This window comes from Bombina bombina, chromosome 2, assembly GCF_027579735.1.
Source record: "Bombina bombina isolate aBomBom1 chromosome 2, aBomBom1.pri, whole genome shotgun sequence".
Classification (NCBI taxonomy): domain Eukaryota; kingdom Metazoa; phylum Chordata; class Amphibia; order Anura; family Bombinatoridae; genus Bombina; species Bombina bombina.
This window is the reverse complement of record NC_069500.1, coordinates 929,834,336-929,850,143: the sequence shown is the minus strand read 5'-3', so window position 1 is coordinate 929,850,143 and position 15,808 is coordinate 929,834,336. Positions and strand designations below refer to the sequence as shown.

The following is a 15,808-nucleotide window of genomic DNA, read 5'->3' as shown; positions in this document are numbered from 1 at the left end:
TAAAAATGGGTTCTTTAAATGATTTTAAAACAATTATCAAAATAGTTATCAAGAAATCTTTCAGAAATAAAGAAGGTCCCCCCATGCACACAGAGGTACTGTATTTTAAGGTTAAATAAAGAGAGGAAAAAATCCCTATTAGAATCAATTACAGAAATAGTTTCATGGTATATGAGGAACTGTATATCTATACAGGTTCAAGCCCTTGAATGGGTACATCTTATTTGTACATATTGAAATCTAATGAGTATAGGCTCTAAACTATCTATCAACCTTATACATACAGAGGTAGAGCTAGCACCTATATCTTTTTATATATACATATTTATTAATTAATTAATTTATTCGATGGGTTAAGTCAGATAAGTTTTTAATAAACCAATATATTTATACAACTTTTAGGGACTACGTAGAGATATATACTGATATAAAAGTTTTTATTTAGAGCAGATTACTGATTAAATATCATACATCGTTTTAACAAATAATATATCTATATATGTTTTATCAAATATGAGCATTTTTGAATTGCCAATAATTTCTTAACAGCAGCAACTAGTTTTGTATGGAATGTGATTTAAAGCGAGAAATACTCGGTATCACATAGTGTAAGGGAGATGCCCCACAATTGATTAGTGACAGGCCAGAAAACCAAAATGGCGGCCCGTGCTTCAAATTAATTAAGAACTGCACTCACAGTGTGGCATGGTAAGCATCAAGGCTGTTTCGGTTAAGCTTCTGCAAACAAGCCTTTCAGCTCAGTGCACCATTGAGTAGCGTTATACTTTGTCTGTTATACTGGGAATGCCAATACCAGTTTTTAATACGTTCAATAGTGTGATTATCAGTGTGTTTTTTGTGTGATACACGCTGTTTTTCTACAATAAAGCAATACCTTTTATATCCATCTGGTTGCATAGTTAGTTAGTGCCCCCTCTCCCATACCCCTGCATTTACTGTTATTTCACAGACGGGGATCCAGGAGGACACGGACAGGTCCTTTGAACAGAAGGAGAGAGTTATCACCTGTCTTAAAGGGGAAGCAGACTACAACGCTGAGCAGAGGGAAACAACTCTGGAATCTACCTCAGGCTATACAGAGCCTCCACGCCAGTATCTTACCTCAGTACTGATTGAGGTTGTACCAAGTGAGTGCCATACTGTATATAAGGCGTTTATTTAATCAAGCTGCCAATATATACTGCACTAGGATCTGGTCTTTCTGTGCGCACCATCCGTTCTTCTTATATATATATATGTATATTTAGATAGATAGATCGATCCGTTATTGGCTAAATCTGCATTCAGACACTTTCAAGGGGCTGTGTTCCAAGGTCTGCAAGCATTCAAGTGTGTTTAACAAAGTAATAGCTTACATTAAAAAACTTAAGTTAATGGTAAATTTAAATGTTTTATTAAAAAAATTATGATAAGTAGACAGCCTAGAGTTAAAAAAACAAACCAAGTTGCTGCACTATGAATGTGCTATCACTTACTATTGTAAGGCCTATTTATCAAATATCTGTCGGACCTGATCCGACAGTGCGGATCAGGTCCGACAGACATCGCTGAATGCGGAGAGCAATACGCTTCTCCGTATTCAGCATTGCACCAGCAGCTCACAAGAGCTGCTGGTGCATACGCCGCCCCCTGCAGAATCGCGGCCGAGGTGTCAATCAACCCCGATCGGGTTGAGATTGTGACTATCTCTGTCCACCTCACCAGAGCAGATGAACAGGGTTTATGGAGCAGCAGTCTTTAGACCGCTGCTTCATAACTGCTGTTTCTGGCGAGTCTGAAGACTCGCCAGAAACACGGGCCCTCAAGCTCCATACAGAGCTTGATAAATGGGCCGCTTAGACTTTAAGTCTATATGCAGTTTATATTTCTTTTAATTTAAAAAAAAACTAAAAAAAAACACAAAGCAATTAGAGAGATATTCAGGTCAAAAAAATAAAAATCTTATATTAAAATTATATATAATTAATTTTATATTAAATTACGTTTCAAAATTACACCTTTTAGATTAAATACGAGTACACAAATCCTTTTAAAAAATAAAAACATTATTTATCTGATAAACATGCACCTTGAATGAATTACAAACAAAATGCAGCCACCACCATTTAAAAGTGTGTATCACACAAATAGGGATGTCACCTTTATTAAAAAAAAAAGAAAAAAATACTAATCATGCTAAATAGCATATATTTACTTAAATAATTATACTGCATAGCCGTAAAATAAAGTTGCAATGACTAATTATTCCCACAAACAATAACAAGGTAAGCCAAGTTAAAAAAAAATTGAATAAATGTATATGTTAGTTTCTAGCATATACGTAACTATAAATGATTGGTTATATGAATACAGTGAGTGCTTGAAATTGGAAGATAAATTATTCAGTTCTCTGTGTTGCCTTTATAAAGTGCTTAATTTGTCATTGTTTTATGGCAAATACATATTATGTTAACAAAGTAAGTTATAGGTTCTATTTAAGAACCATTGACAATGAAGCTTCCACAGTAAAAAAAGCTCAATATGACCTTGCTAGAAGCTGTATCTTACTCTACCATTTCACTATAAACCAAAGGAAAGATGAAGGGGGGTCTTTCAGCCTTTCCAGAAAAAACTTACTTTATCATAAATTGGTTTGAAGCAGTAAGGAGTATTAAAAAACCACATTAACTTAAAGGGACATGAAACCCAGATATTTTCTTCATGATTCAGATAGAGAATAAAATTTTAAACAACATTTCCAATGTTTCTTTTATTATTTAATTTGCTAATTCTTCAGATATCCTTTTTGAAGAAATAGCATTGAACATCCTTTAAACAAATGATATCAAGAGAATGAATCAAATTAGATAATAGAAGTAAATTGGAGAGTTGTTTAAAATTGCATGTTTTTTTCTAAACCATGAAAGAAAAAAATTTGGGTTTCATGTCCGTTTAAAAGAAAATAGTTTTTGAGATGTCAGATTACATTATTCAAACAATTTCTGCAGTATGTATAGAAAGAAAAAAGACATCACCTTATTGATATCCACAAGACAAGGATGCTTTGTCGTTTAGCAAACTCTAAGGCTGTAATCCGTCCAATTCCATGACCAGATCCAGTGATTAATACAATTTCTCCACTAACAGATTTTCTCTTCAGTGGTATAAACAATTTGACAAAGACTCCAAATATGAATAAACTGCAATGCCGAAAAGAAGAACATATTCTAAAATGAGATTCATGTTTCTACTTGAAATGTTGTCTTCCAAATGTCCACTTGTGACCTTCTGCTAATGTTTTTTATATCACGGAACTCCTTCTGTTAAAGAAACATGGTTCCATGCCAAGGCAGCTACAGTGAGAAACAACATCAACTCTATTACTTAACAGATTGAGGATAAAAGATTGTTGCTGAACACGTTTTTGAACTTGTTGTTGGCACTGATATCCAACCTGGGTAAGGATGTTAATTTAGCAGGCATTAACTTAAAAGATTATTCATTGTGATCAGTAAAGGAAATGAACCATCATCAGAAACATAAAAAAATAACATATTATACCATAAAGTAACTATCTAACTATTTACCAATCAACCTGAAAAAGTAGCTTGGTTTTACACCAAGAAAGTGTGTATTGACCACTAAACTGTTTTGATAAAACAAGCTGGAATTTTTTTATTAATATTTTTTTATTTTATTATTATTATTTGTTTACCATGGGTCAGGGACAACCACAAATAAATTAGAAAAATAAACAACAATTTTCCAAGCAAAGGCAAATAAAATATTACAAGACTTAAATTAAATCAAAGTTAGATCGTTTATTTATTGTGAGACACTAGCAATAGAATTATACAAGAACTGCACCACACTACTCAGCACAGTGCTGCTTATTAAGACAACATGCTGCCTATTGATATCTGCTGAAGAATTGCAACACTACATCAAGCTAACCCTATTCTCTCTCCTCTGCTTTCAGGTACGTGAATAGAGACCCTGTCAATCTGCAACTATTCACTGCACTCTGGTGTTTTTTACTCTCCTGTAACTCTCTTCTGGTACGTGAATAAAGACCCTGTCAATCTGCATACTATTCACTGCTCTGCTGGTGTTTTTTTACTCTCCTGTAACTCTCCTTCTGGTACGTGAATAGAGGACCCTGTCAAATCTGCATACTATTCGCTGCTCTCTGGTGTTTTTTACTCTCCTGTAACTCTCTTCTGGTACGTGAATAGAGACCTTGTCAATCTGCATACTATTCACTGCGCTCTGGTGTTTTGTATTCTCCTGTAACTCTCTTCTGGTATGTTAATAGAGACCCTGTCAATCTGCATACTATTCACTTCTCTCTGGTGTTTTTTACTCTCCTGTAACTCTCTTCTGGTACGTGAATAGAAACCCTGTCAATCTGCATACTATTCACTGCTCTCTGGTGTTTTTTATTTTCCTGTAACTCTCTTCTGGTACGTGAATAGAGACCCTGTCAATCTGCATACTATTCACTGTTCTCTGGTGTTTTTTACTCTCCTATAACTCTCTTCTGGTACGTGAATAGAGACCCTGTCAATCTGCATACTATTCACTGCTCTCTGGTGTTTTTTACTCTCCTGTAACTCTCTTCTGGTACGTGAATAGAGACTCTGTCAATCTGCATACTATTCACTGCTCTCTGGTGTTTTTTACTCTCCTGTAACTCTCTTCTGGTACGTGAATAGAGACCCTGTCAATCTGCATACTATTCACTGCTCTCTGGTGTTTTTTACTCTCCTGTAACTCTTTTCTGGTACGTGAATAGAGACCCTGTTAATCTGCATACTATTCACTGCTTTCTGGTTTTTTTTACTCTCCTGTAACTCTCTTCTGATACTTGAATAGAGACCCTGTAAATCTGCATACTATTCACTGCTCTCTGGTGTTTTTTACTCTCCTGTAACTCTCTTCTGGTACGTGAATAGAGACCCTGTCAATCTGCATACTATTCACTGCTCTCTGGTGTTTTTTACTCTCCTGTAACTCTCTTCTGGTTCGTGAATAGAGACCCTGTCAATCTGCATACTATTCACTGCTCTCTGGTGTTTTTTACTCTCCTGTAACTCTCTTCTGGTACGTGAATAGAGACCCTGTCATCTGCATACTATTCACTGCTCTCTGGTGTTTTTTACTCTCCTGTAACTCTCTTCTGGTACGTGAATAGAGACCCTGTCAATCTGCAAACTATTCACTGCACTCTGGTGTTTTTTACTCTCCTGTAACTCTCTTCTGGTACGTGAATAGAGACCCTGTCAATCTGCATACTATTCACTGCACTCTGGTGTTTTTTACTCTCCTGTAACTCTCTTCTGGTACGTGAATAGAGACCCTGTCAATCTGCATACTATTCACTGCACTCTGGTGTTTTTTACTCTCCTGTAACTCTCTTCTGGTACATGAATATTTACATAGAGCAAATGATTTTAGTTTGTTAATTTAGTCCTACATCTGTTGTACTGTTATTCAATGTCTTATTTCTAATGTTCATTTAATTGCCATTATTATTATTATTATCGGTTATTTGTAGAGCACCAACAGATTCCGCAGCGCTGTAAACAGAGGGTAGTACAAAAAAAAAACAATTAAAGGGATCAAATGGGTAGAGGGCCCTGCCAAGAGTTGCACTGTTGTAATCAGCACTTAAGAAGGTGATCTACAAACAGCTGGACTTAAGGGGGTTCAGGGGATACCAATGGAGGAGTGGAACTGGTATAAAGTAAGGTTAGCATAGGTTGTATGCATCCCTGAACAGTAGAGTCTTTAGGGAGCGCTTGAATCTTTCAAAACTAGGGGAGAGTCTTGTGGGGCGAGGCAGAGAGTTCCACAAGATGGGAGACAGTCTGGAGAAGTCCTGTAAATGGGAGTGCAATGAGGTAACCAGAGAGGAGGAGAGTAGGAGGTGATGAGCAAAGCGAAGGGGACGGGAGGGAGAGTATCTGGAGACAAGGTCTGAGATATAGGGGGAGCAGTGCAGTTAAGGGCTTTGTATGTCAGAGTGAGAATTTTGTGTTTGATCCAAGAGGAAGGCAGTGAAGGGATTGGCAGAGAGGAGCAGCAGATGAAGAGCCACGTTTAAGGAAGATGAGTCTGGCAGAGGCATTCATTGTGGATTGTAAAGGAGCTAGGCGGCAGGTGGAGAGACCAGAGAGGACAGAGTTGCAGTAATCAAGGCGGGAAAGAATGAGAGAGTGGATTAAAATCTTAAAGGAGAATCTGTGTAGACAGAAGAGCGGGGGTACTCACAAAAGTAGCTGTTGCCGATTGGGTCCCGGATTCCCTGTGCTGATCCAGCTTGTTGTGTCTGTCGGGCGACAAAAGGTCCCATCCTGTGCTGTGAGGCATACGTTTATGCTGATACTTTTGCGAGTACCCCCGCTCTGGGCTGCTGTGCTATATTTGTATCTCTATTGTTGAACGATACTGTCCCATAAGGCGCCTCTCTCTTTTGTCTATACAGATTCTCCTTCATGATTCTACTCCTAAGAGTGCTGCCTCACCATACGAGTGACCTGCTGCTCTAAGACCACCTTCATTCCAGAACTGGTTTTCAATTATTGCGCACCTTCTTTAGAGAGTCCATTTTCTCTAATTTTTTTTTTAAAAATCTTAGTTGTGTCTTGTGTAAGGAAGTGTCTAATTTTGGAGATGTTTTTAAGGTGGAAGCGGCAGGCTTTAGCCAAGGACTGAATGTGAGGAGTGAATGAAAGATCTGAGTCAATTGTGACCCTGAGACATCAGGCATGCGGGGTAGGGGTAATGATGGAGTTGTCAACAGTTATAGAGATATTGGGGGTGGAGATTTTGGAAGAAGGGGGGAAAATGAGGAGCTCAGTTTTGGAGAGATTTAGCTTGAGGTAGTGAGAGGACATCCAGGAAAAGATGTGAGAAAGACAGTTAGTGACATGGGTTAGCAAGGAAGGAGATAGGTCTGGTGCAGAGAAGTAGATTTGGGTGTCATCGGCATACAAATGATATTGGAAACCGTGGGACTTAATTAGGGAACCAAGTGATGACGTATAGATTGAGAAGAGAAGGGGACCGAGGACAGAGCCTTGTGGTACTCCGACAGAAAGTGGTGACGGGGCAGAGGAGGCCCCAAAGAAGGCTACACTAAAGGTATGGTTTGACAGGTAGGAAGAGAGCCACGAAAGGGCTGTGTCACAGATGCCAAAGGATTGGAGGGTTTGGAGCAAAAGAGGGTGGTCGACAGTGTCAAAGGCTGCGGACATATCAAGGAGGATAAGCAGAGAGAAGTGGCCTTTTGATTTTGCTGAAAGTAGGTCGTTGGTGACCTTAACAATAGCTGTGTCTGTGGAGTCATAGGGATGAAATTCAGATTGCAGCGGGTCAAGAAGGGAGTTTAACGTAAGGAAATGGGATAGGCGTGCATATACTAGTTTTTCAATAAGCTTTGAGGCAAGAGGGAGGAGGGAAATAGGGCGGTAGTTGGATGGGGAGGTAGGATCAAGGGAAGGTTTTTTTGAGGATAGGTGTGACCAGTGCATGTTTCATCGATGAGGGAAATGTACCAGTGCTGAGGGAGAGGTTGACAATGTGTGTTAGTATAGGGGTAAGGGTAGCAGAGAGTGAGGGGAGTAGCTGTGAGGGGATAGGGTCAAGGGGACAGGTAGTGAGATGAGAGCAAAGTATAAGTGCCGAAACTTCTTCCTCAGTAACAGGGGAGAATGAACTAAGTTTCAGGTTATGAGGGTTGTGGTTGAGTGAGAGCATTTGAGGGGGGGAGAGAATGGAATTATGTTGAGAGCTGATTTAATTTCTGATGGAGTCAATTTTGTTAATGAAGTGACTGGCAAAGTCTTGAGCTGACAGAGAAGTTGTATTAGGAAGTGGGGGAGGGCGGAGGAGAGTATTGAAAGTGGAGAACAGACATTTTGGGGTTTGAAGAAAGGATTAGAGATAAGAGTAGAGATGTAGTGTTGCTTGTGTAGATTAAGGGCAGAATAGTAGGAGTTCAAGATGAATTTGTAATGAAGAAAATCAGCTGAACTCCGTGATTTTCTCCAGTGCCATTCAGCAGTACGGGAACATCTGCGTAAGTACCATGTCAGAGGAGTATACCAGGGCTGAGGACGAGTGTGTGATTTCCGAGCAATGGTAAGAGGGGCGAGATTGTCAAGGACGGATATAAGGGTGGAATTATAGTGGCAGATTGTTCAGGGCAGGAAAAGGAGGAGAAGGATGAGAGGAGCGGTTTAAGGGAATTAGCAAGTTGTTGCTGATCTAAAGACATAATGCTTCTGTGAAGTTTGGTGTGAGGAGTAGGAGGGAGAGTTGTAGGAAGGGATGATATGTTGCAAGTAAGGAGATGGTGGTCAGAAAGAGGAAAAGGGGAGTTTGAGAAGTTTGAGAGAGTGCATTGATAGCTAAAGATCAGGTCAAGAGAGTGACCATCTTTGTGAGTGGGAGAATCAGTCCATTGTGACAGACCGAAAGAGGAAGTGAGTTGCAGAAGTTGTTTAGCAGATGAGGCAGTGGGATTGTTAAGGGGGATGTTGAAGTCACCAAGAATGAGGGCAGGGATGTGATGTTGCCATGTGATGTTCAATCCTTATCAATACTTGCTATTATTCTAAAATGTATAGCTGTCTTATTCCATAGTTTTTAACCTCCCCCAAATTTTATTGTCTGTTTACTTAACATCTCACCCTGACCAGACCAGAATCTAACTTTCTAATTGGCCATTCCAATTGTCTTTGATTAGCAATCAACTAAATTTAGTGGATTCAGCTGACTGCCCTCCCTGCATATATTTCATACCAGTCTGGGATGTGCATTGCACTGGGCTGTGCATTGCTATAACAACATATGTTCACATTTTCAAAGTGAACATTTTATAAGTGAGGCACTAGCAATAGAATTATACAACAATTCAACAAGGATTGGGCAAGGGGCAGATACTTTTGTAATATTATGTTTGATATACCTTATTGTTTTCTTATGCAATTGCTACTGTAATGCTGTGCCTTATGTGTTTAACTGGTTCCCTCTTTTGTAAAAATGCCTAATATCTTCTTATTCCTTTTTGCTGCCTTCTGTCTCTATAACAAACTACATTATTCAATCACTCCTTCTCCCTCTCCACCTGCACTGTTCATTAGCCCATCTCTCTTAAACTAACCTTACTTTTGCACTCATGAACTTTACCTATTCCTAAACACTCTCTCTCCCCCCCCCCCGCACCTTGTCTCAAAAGCAGTCTCACTATTGCAAATCTGTATCTCATCTCATGTCACTCTCCCTCTTGCTTTTACTAACTGCTGGGGACATCTCCCCTAATCCTGGTCCCCAACAACTGCCTAGCCATGCAAATCCATGTATACCATCCCACAGACTCAAAAAACAAAACTCTGACAACCTTACTCACATTCCTCCTGCATCAAAAGCCACTTCCCCTTTCACTTGTGCACTTTGGAACTCTCGCTCTGTTTGCAACAAACTCACTTCTATACATGACCTCGTTATCTCCCACTCCCTCAACCTTCTGGCCCTAACAGAAACCTGGCTCTCTCCCCTAGACACAGCATCCACTGCTGCTCTGTCACATGGGGGTCTCCACTTCAGCCACACTCCTAGGTCTGGTAATAGACAAGGAGGTGGTGTACGTATTTTACTTTCCTCTCGTTGCACCTTTCAACAAATACATCCCATCTCTTTCCCTCACATTTTCCTCATTCGAAACCCACATGATTCGCTTATTCTCTCCTCTTTCTATACGTGTTGCAGTCATATACCGTCCTCCTGGCTCCTCAACTCAATATCTAGATCACTTGGCTGCCTGGCTACCTTATTTCCTTTCCTCAGACACCCCTTCCCTCATTCTTGGTGACTTCAACATCCCTCTTGATAATCCCACTGCATCCTCTGCAAAACAACTTCTGCAACTCACTTCCTCTTTTGGTTTGTCACAATGGACTGATTCTACCACTCACTCCCTTGACCTGATCTTTAGCTATCGATGCAACCTCTCAAACTTCACAAACTCCCCCTTTCCTCTTTCTGACCACCATCTCCTTACTTGCAACATATCATCCCTCCCTACAACTCTCCCTCCTTCTGCACCTCACACCAAACTTCACAGAAGCATTATGTCATTAGATCAACAACAGCTTTCTAATTCCCTCAAATCTATCCTCTCATCCTTCTCCTCCTTTTCATGCCCTTATCTGCCACTATAATTCCACCCTTACATCCGTCCTTGACAATCTCGCCCCTCTTACCATAGCTCGGAAATCAAACACTCATCCTCAGCCCTGGCATACTCCTCTGACACGATATCTACTCAGATGTTCCCGTTCAGATGATTTTCAACATTACAAATTTATCTTGAACTCCTACTACTCTACCCTTAATTTCCATAAGCAACACTACTTCTCTACTCTTATCTCTAATCTTTCTTTAAACCCAAAACGTTTGTTCTCCACTTTCAATCCTCTTCCCCCCCCCCCCCCTTCACCTCCTAATACAACTTCTCTGTCAGCTCAAGACTTTGCCAACCACTTCAATAACAAAATCGACTCCATCAGAAATTAAATCAGCTCTCAACATAATTCCATTCTCTCACCCACTCAAATGCTCTCAATCAACCACAACCCACATAACCTTAAACTTAGCTCATTCCCCCCTGTTACCGAGGAAGAAGTTTCGGCACTTATACTGCGCTCTCACCTCACCACCTGTCCTCTTGACCCTATCCCCTCACAGCTACTCCCTTCCCTCTCTGCTACCCTTACCCCTATACTAACACACATTTTCAACCTCTCCCTCAGCACCGGTATATTTCCCTCATCGCTGAAACATGCACTGGTCACACCTATCCTCAAAAAACCTTCCCTTGATCCTACCTCCCCATTCAACTACCGCCCTATTTCTCTCCTCCCTCTTGCATCAAAGCTTCTCGAAAAACTAGCTTATGTACGCCTATCCGATTTCCTTACAATAAACTCCCTCCTTGACCCATTGCAATCTGGATTTTGTCCCTATAACTCCACAGAGACAGCAATTGTTAAGGTTATCAACGACCTACTTACAGCAAAATCAAAAGGCAGCAGCCTTTGACACTGTTGACCACCCTCTCTTGCTCCAAACCCTCCAATCCTTCGGCATATGTGACACAGCCCTCTCCTGGCTCTCTTCCTACCTGTCAAACCGTACCTTTAGTGTAGCCTTCTCTGGGGCCTCCTCTGCCCCGTCATCACTTTCTGTTGGAGTACCGCAAGGCTCTATCCTCGGTCCCCTTCTCTTCTCAATCTACACGTCATCACTAGGTTCCCTAATAAAGTCCCACGGTTTACAATATCATTTGTATGCCGATGACACCCAAATCTACTTCTCTGCACCAGACCTTTCTCCTTCCTTGCTAACCCGTGTAAATAACTGTCTTTCTCACATCTCCAACTGGATGTCCTCTCACTACCTCAAGCTAAATCTCTCCAAAACTGAGCTCCTTATTTTCCCCCCTTCTTCTAAATTCTCCACCCCCAATCTCTTTATAACTGTCGACAACCCCATCATTACCCCTACCCTGCATGCCTGATGTCTCGGAGTCACATTTGACTCAGGATCTTGTCTTTCACTCCTCACATTCAGGTCATTGGCTAAAGCCTGGCCGCTTCCACCTTAAAAAACCATCTCTAAAATTAGACAATCCCTTACACAAGACACAACTAAGATTTTAATCCACTATCTCATTCTCTCCCGGCCACGATTACGGCAACTGCTGTCCTCTCTGGTCTCCCCACCTACCGCCTAGCTCCTTTACAATCCATAATGAATGCCTCTGCCAGACTCATCTTCCTTACACGTCGCTCTTCATCTGCTGCACCCTCTCTGCGCAATCTCTTCACTGGCTTCCTCTTGCCTCTAGGATCAAACACAAAATTCTCATTCTGACATACAAAGCCCTCAACTGCACTGCTCCCCCCTATATCTCAGACCTTGGCCTCTAGTTATCAACGTGTCTACTTACCTGTCATCGCCGGCCCCAAACGCCCGCCTAAGCTCTGCCTACCATCGCCGCCGCAGACCTGAATAATCTTGCCAAAGTTTATCAATTAAGCTGTCAAAAAGCCGCGCACTCAAATACGGGGCGTTAAGCAGCGACTGTGATAGTTAGGTAGGAAAAATCTGATTGCTGATTTAATAAGCCAATCAGATTGATGTTCAATACAACTGGCTGATCCGGAACAGCCAATCAGATTGAACTTGCATTCTAATGGCTGATTGGAACAGCCAATAGAATGCGAGCTCAATCTGATTGGCTGATTAAGTCAGCCAATCAGATTTTTCCTACCTTGAAATTCCGATTGGCTGATAGAATCCTATCAGCCAATCGGAATTCGATGGACGCCATCTTGGATGACGTCACTTAAGGCAACCGTTATTCATCGTTAGTCCGTCGGTAGAAGAGGATGGCTCCGCGTCGGCTCGTCTGAAGATGGCTCCACTCCGGATGGGATGAAAGATTGAAGACGCCGCCTGGGATAATGACTTCAATCGGATGGAAGACTTCTTCAGCGCCCCTTGGATGATGACTTCGGCCGCTGCGGGATGTCCACTTCTGTGCCATCGGAGGGTCGGCTGGCTGAAGACGGCTAAATGGTAGGATGATCTTCAGGGGGGTAGTGTTAAGTTTATGTAAAGGGGATGTTTGGGTAGAATAGGGGGTGTGTGGGTGGTGGGTTGTAATGGTTGGGGGGGGGTTGTATTTTTATTTTACAGGCAAAAGAGTGGATTTCTTTGGGGCATATGCCCCGCAAAAGGCCCTTTTAAGGGCTGGTAAGGTAAAAGAGCTGTTAACTTTTTAATGTAAATAGGGTAGGGCATTTTTTTATTTTGGGGGGGCTTTGTTATTTTATTAGGGGCCTTAGATTAGGTGTAAGTAGCTTAAAATTGTTGTAATATTTTTGAAATGTTTGTAACTTATTTTTTTTTTATTTTTTGTAACTTAGGTTTTTTTATTTTTGTAATTTAGTTAGTTTATTTAATAGTATTTAATTGTAGTTATTTGTAGCTAATTTATTAATTAATTTAATGATAGTGTAGTGTTAGGTTTAATTGTAACTTAGGTTTAGGATTTATTTTACAGGTAATATTTGTATTTCATTTAGCGTAGGTAGTTATTAAATAGTTAATAACTATTTAATAACTATTCTAACTACTAAAAAAAATACAAAGTTACCTGTAAAATAAATATAAATCCTAAAATAGCTACAATGTAATTATTAATTACATTGTAGCTATCTTATGTTTATTTTACAGGTAAGTATTTCGTTTAAATAGGAAATAATTTAAGTTAATGATAGTGTAGTGTTTGGTGTAATTGTAACTTAAGTTAGTGTTTTAATTTTACAGGTAAATTTCTCTTTTATTTTAACTAGGTAGCTATTAAATAGGTTTAATAACTATTAATAGCTATTGTACCTAGTTAAAATAAATTTGAAATTTGCCTGTTAAAATAAAAATAAATCCTAAGATAGCTACAATATAATTATTATTTATATTGTAGCTATATTAGGGTTTATTTTATAGGTAAGTATTTAGTTTTAAATAGGATTAATTTTAGTTAATAAGATAATAATATTTTAGATGTATTTAATTAATAATTTAAGTTAAGGGGGTGTTAGGGTTAGACTTAGGTTTAAGGGGTTAAAATTTTATTATAGTGGCGGCGGTGTAGGGGGGGGGGGCAGGATAGGGGTTAATACAGTGCTTTCCAAACTGTGTGTCGTGACACATTAGTGTGTCCGGCAGCAGTTTGTAGGGGTGTGTCCCTGCTTCAGCACAATTTTTTTTTTAATTTAAAATTATTTTAACATTTTTTTTTGGGTTTTCTGACTTTTCGCCTGCTTGCTACGCATATCACATTGTTGACTCGTGATTGATACTTATGTGCGCAGCTCAGTGGGAACTGAAACTATCCCATTGGCAGCTTTGCGGTACATTGACTTCTGACTGCACGTGTTGTCTCCTCAATCTGCTCGTGTCTGCATGTGTAGTCAGTGAGTGGGATAGCAGTGTGTTTGCAGTGCGGGCAGTAGTCAGTGCAACTCGCAAGCGATGAGGGCGGCAGCTTAAACGCTGAGCTGAAGTCCAGAAGTCAGGGGGGGGGGGTTTCCTGCAGCTAGCTCCCAGTAGTGCAGTTGCTGCACCTGCGCTTGATATAGGTATAGGAAGTGAAGCTTAAAAATGCTTGATGATGAAAATGCGAGTGTCTTTAGCTAATATTCCACCAGATATGCAGAAACTGTGTTCATGCCCATCAACCTCGTACATCCCATTAAAAATAGTAAGTAGCTATTGGTGATATTAAACTTTTTTCATTCTTGCACATACTTACTGTTACTTGTAAATACACTCCGTTATTATATATTCATGTTTGTGTCCGTATCTCTTAAAAACAAGTTAGTTTAACCTCCTGTTTGCTGTACAAACTGAGATTAACTGTGTCACAAAATGATGTAGGTCTAAAAAAGTGTGTCACCAACATGAAAAAGTTTGGAAGGCTCTGGGTTAATAAATGTATTATAGGAAGCGGCGGTGTAGGGGGGGCAGGATAGGGGTTAATAAATTATTATAGTGGCAGCGGTATTATGTAGGTGGCGGCGGGGTCCGGGAGCGGCGGTTTAGGGGGTTAACATATTTATTATAGTTGCGGCGGGGTCCGGGAGCGCGGTTTAGGGGTGGAATAATCTTTATTTAGTTGCGGCAGTGTAGGGGGCGGGCAGATTAGGGGTTAATATGTATAGATTGTAATTTGCGGCGGGGTCCCGGGAGCGGCAGTTTAGGGGGTAATACATTTATTTAGTTGCGGCGGTGTAGGGGGGGGACAGATTAGGGGTGTTGTAGACTCGGGTACATGTTAGGGTGTTAGGTGTAGACAGCTCCCATAGGAATCAATGGGATGTCGGGCAGCAGCGAACATGAGCTTTCACTATGGTCAGACTCCCATTGATTCCTATGGGAGCCGCCGCCTCCAGGGCGGCGGTGTGAAAACAGTACGCTGGGCCGTAAAAGTGCCCGAGCGAACCTGCTAGTTTTTTGATAACTAGCAAAAGTATCAGATTGTGCCGAACTTGTGTGCGGAACATCCTGGAGTGACGTAAGAATCGATCTGTGTCGGACTGAGTCTGGCGGATCGAAGCTTACGTCACTATATTCTACTTTTGCCGGGCAGCAGGGCTTGATAACAGAAGGCGAATCACTCTCGCCATAAATACGCTGCGGAATTTCCAGCGTATTTGAGGTTGAACGGCTTGATAACTAGAGGCCCTTGTCTCCAGATACTCTCCCACCCGTCCCCCTTCGCTCTGCTCACGACCTCCTACTCTCCTCCCTCTATTGTCACCAATCATCACACTCCCGTTTACAGGACTTCTCCAGACTGGCTCCCCATCTTGTGGAACTCCTCTGCCTCGCTCCACAAGACTCTCTTCTAGTTTTAAAAGCTTCAAGTATATAAATATATATACATATATATATTCATATAAACATATATATATACACACATATAAGTCATGCTTCATTTATAGATAATAGCTGTTGCAGGGTGCTCAGATAAAGATCAGTGTCATAACAAACAAATAAAAAAAAATTTGTGTGCCGTTGTATTGGCTTTTTTTGACACACTGTTTACAATGGAGTAGACAAGAATGCCGGTGGGTAACTTTTGGATCCTGTTCTGGCATGATTCTACCCGAGTATGATAAATCTGCTTATTTTTTTGTTTTGTTTTTGTTTACAGAGATTTAATATAATATGT

The 15,808-nt window shown here is 40.6% G+C and overlaps 1 protein-coding gene across 1 annotated transcript in view; it reads right to left on the bottom strand.

The window, feature by feature from the left end:
* Positions 1-3,243, bottom strand: part of LOC128648114 (17-beta-hydroxysteroid dehydrogenase 13-like) — a 186,142-nt gene extending 182,899 nt beyond the window's left edge. Inside the window, 2 exon segments of the mRNA XM_053700773.1 lie at positions 3,045-3,183; positions 3,186-3,243. Coding sequence (XP_053556748.1) covers positions 3,045-3,183; positions 3,186-3,243 — 197 coding nt within the window.
* Positions 3,244-15,808: the final 12,565 nt, after the last annotated feature.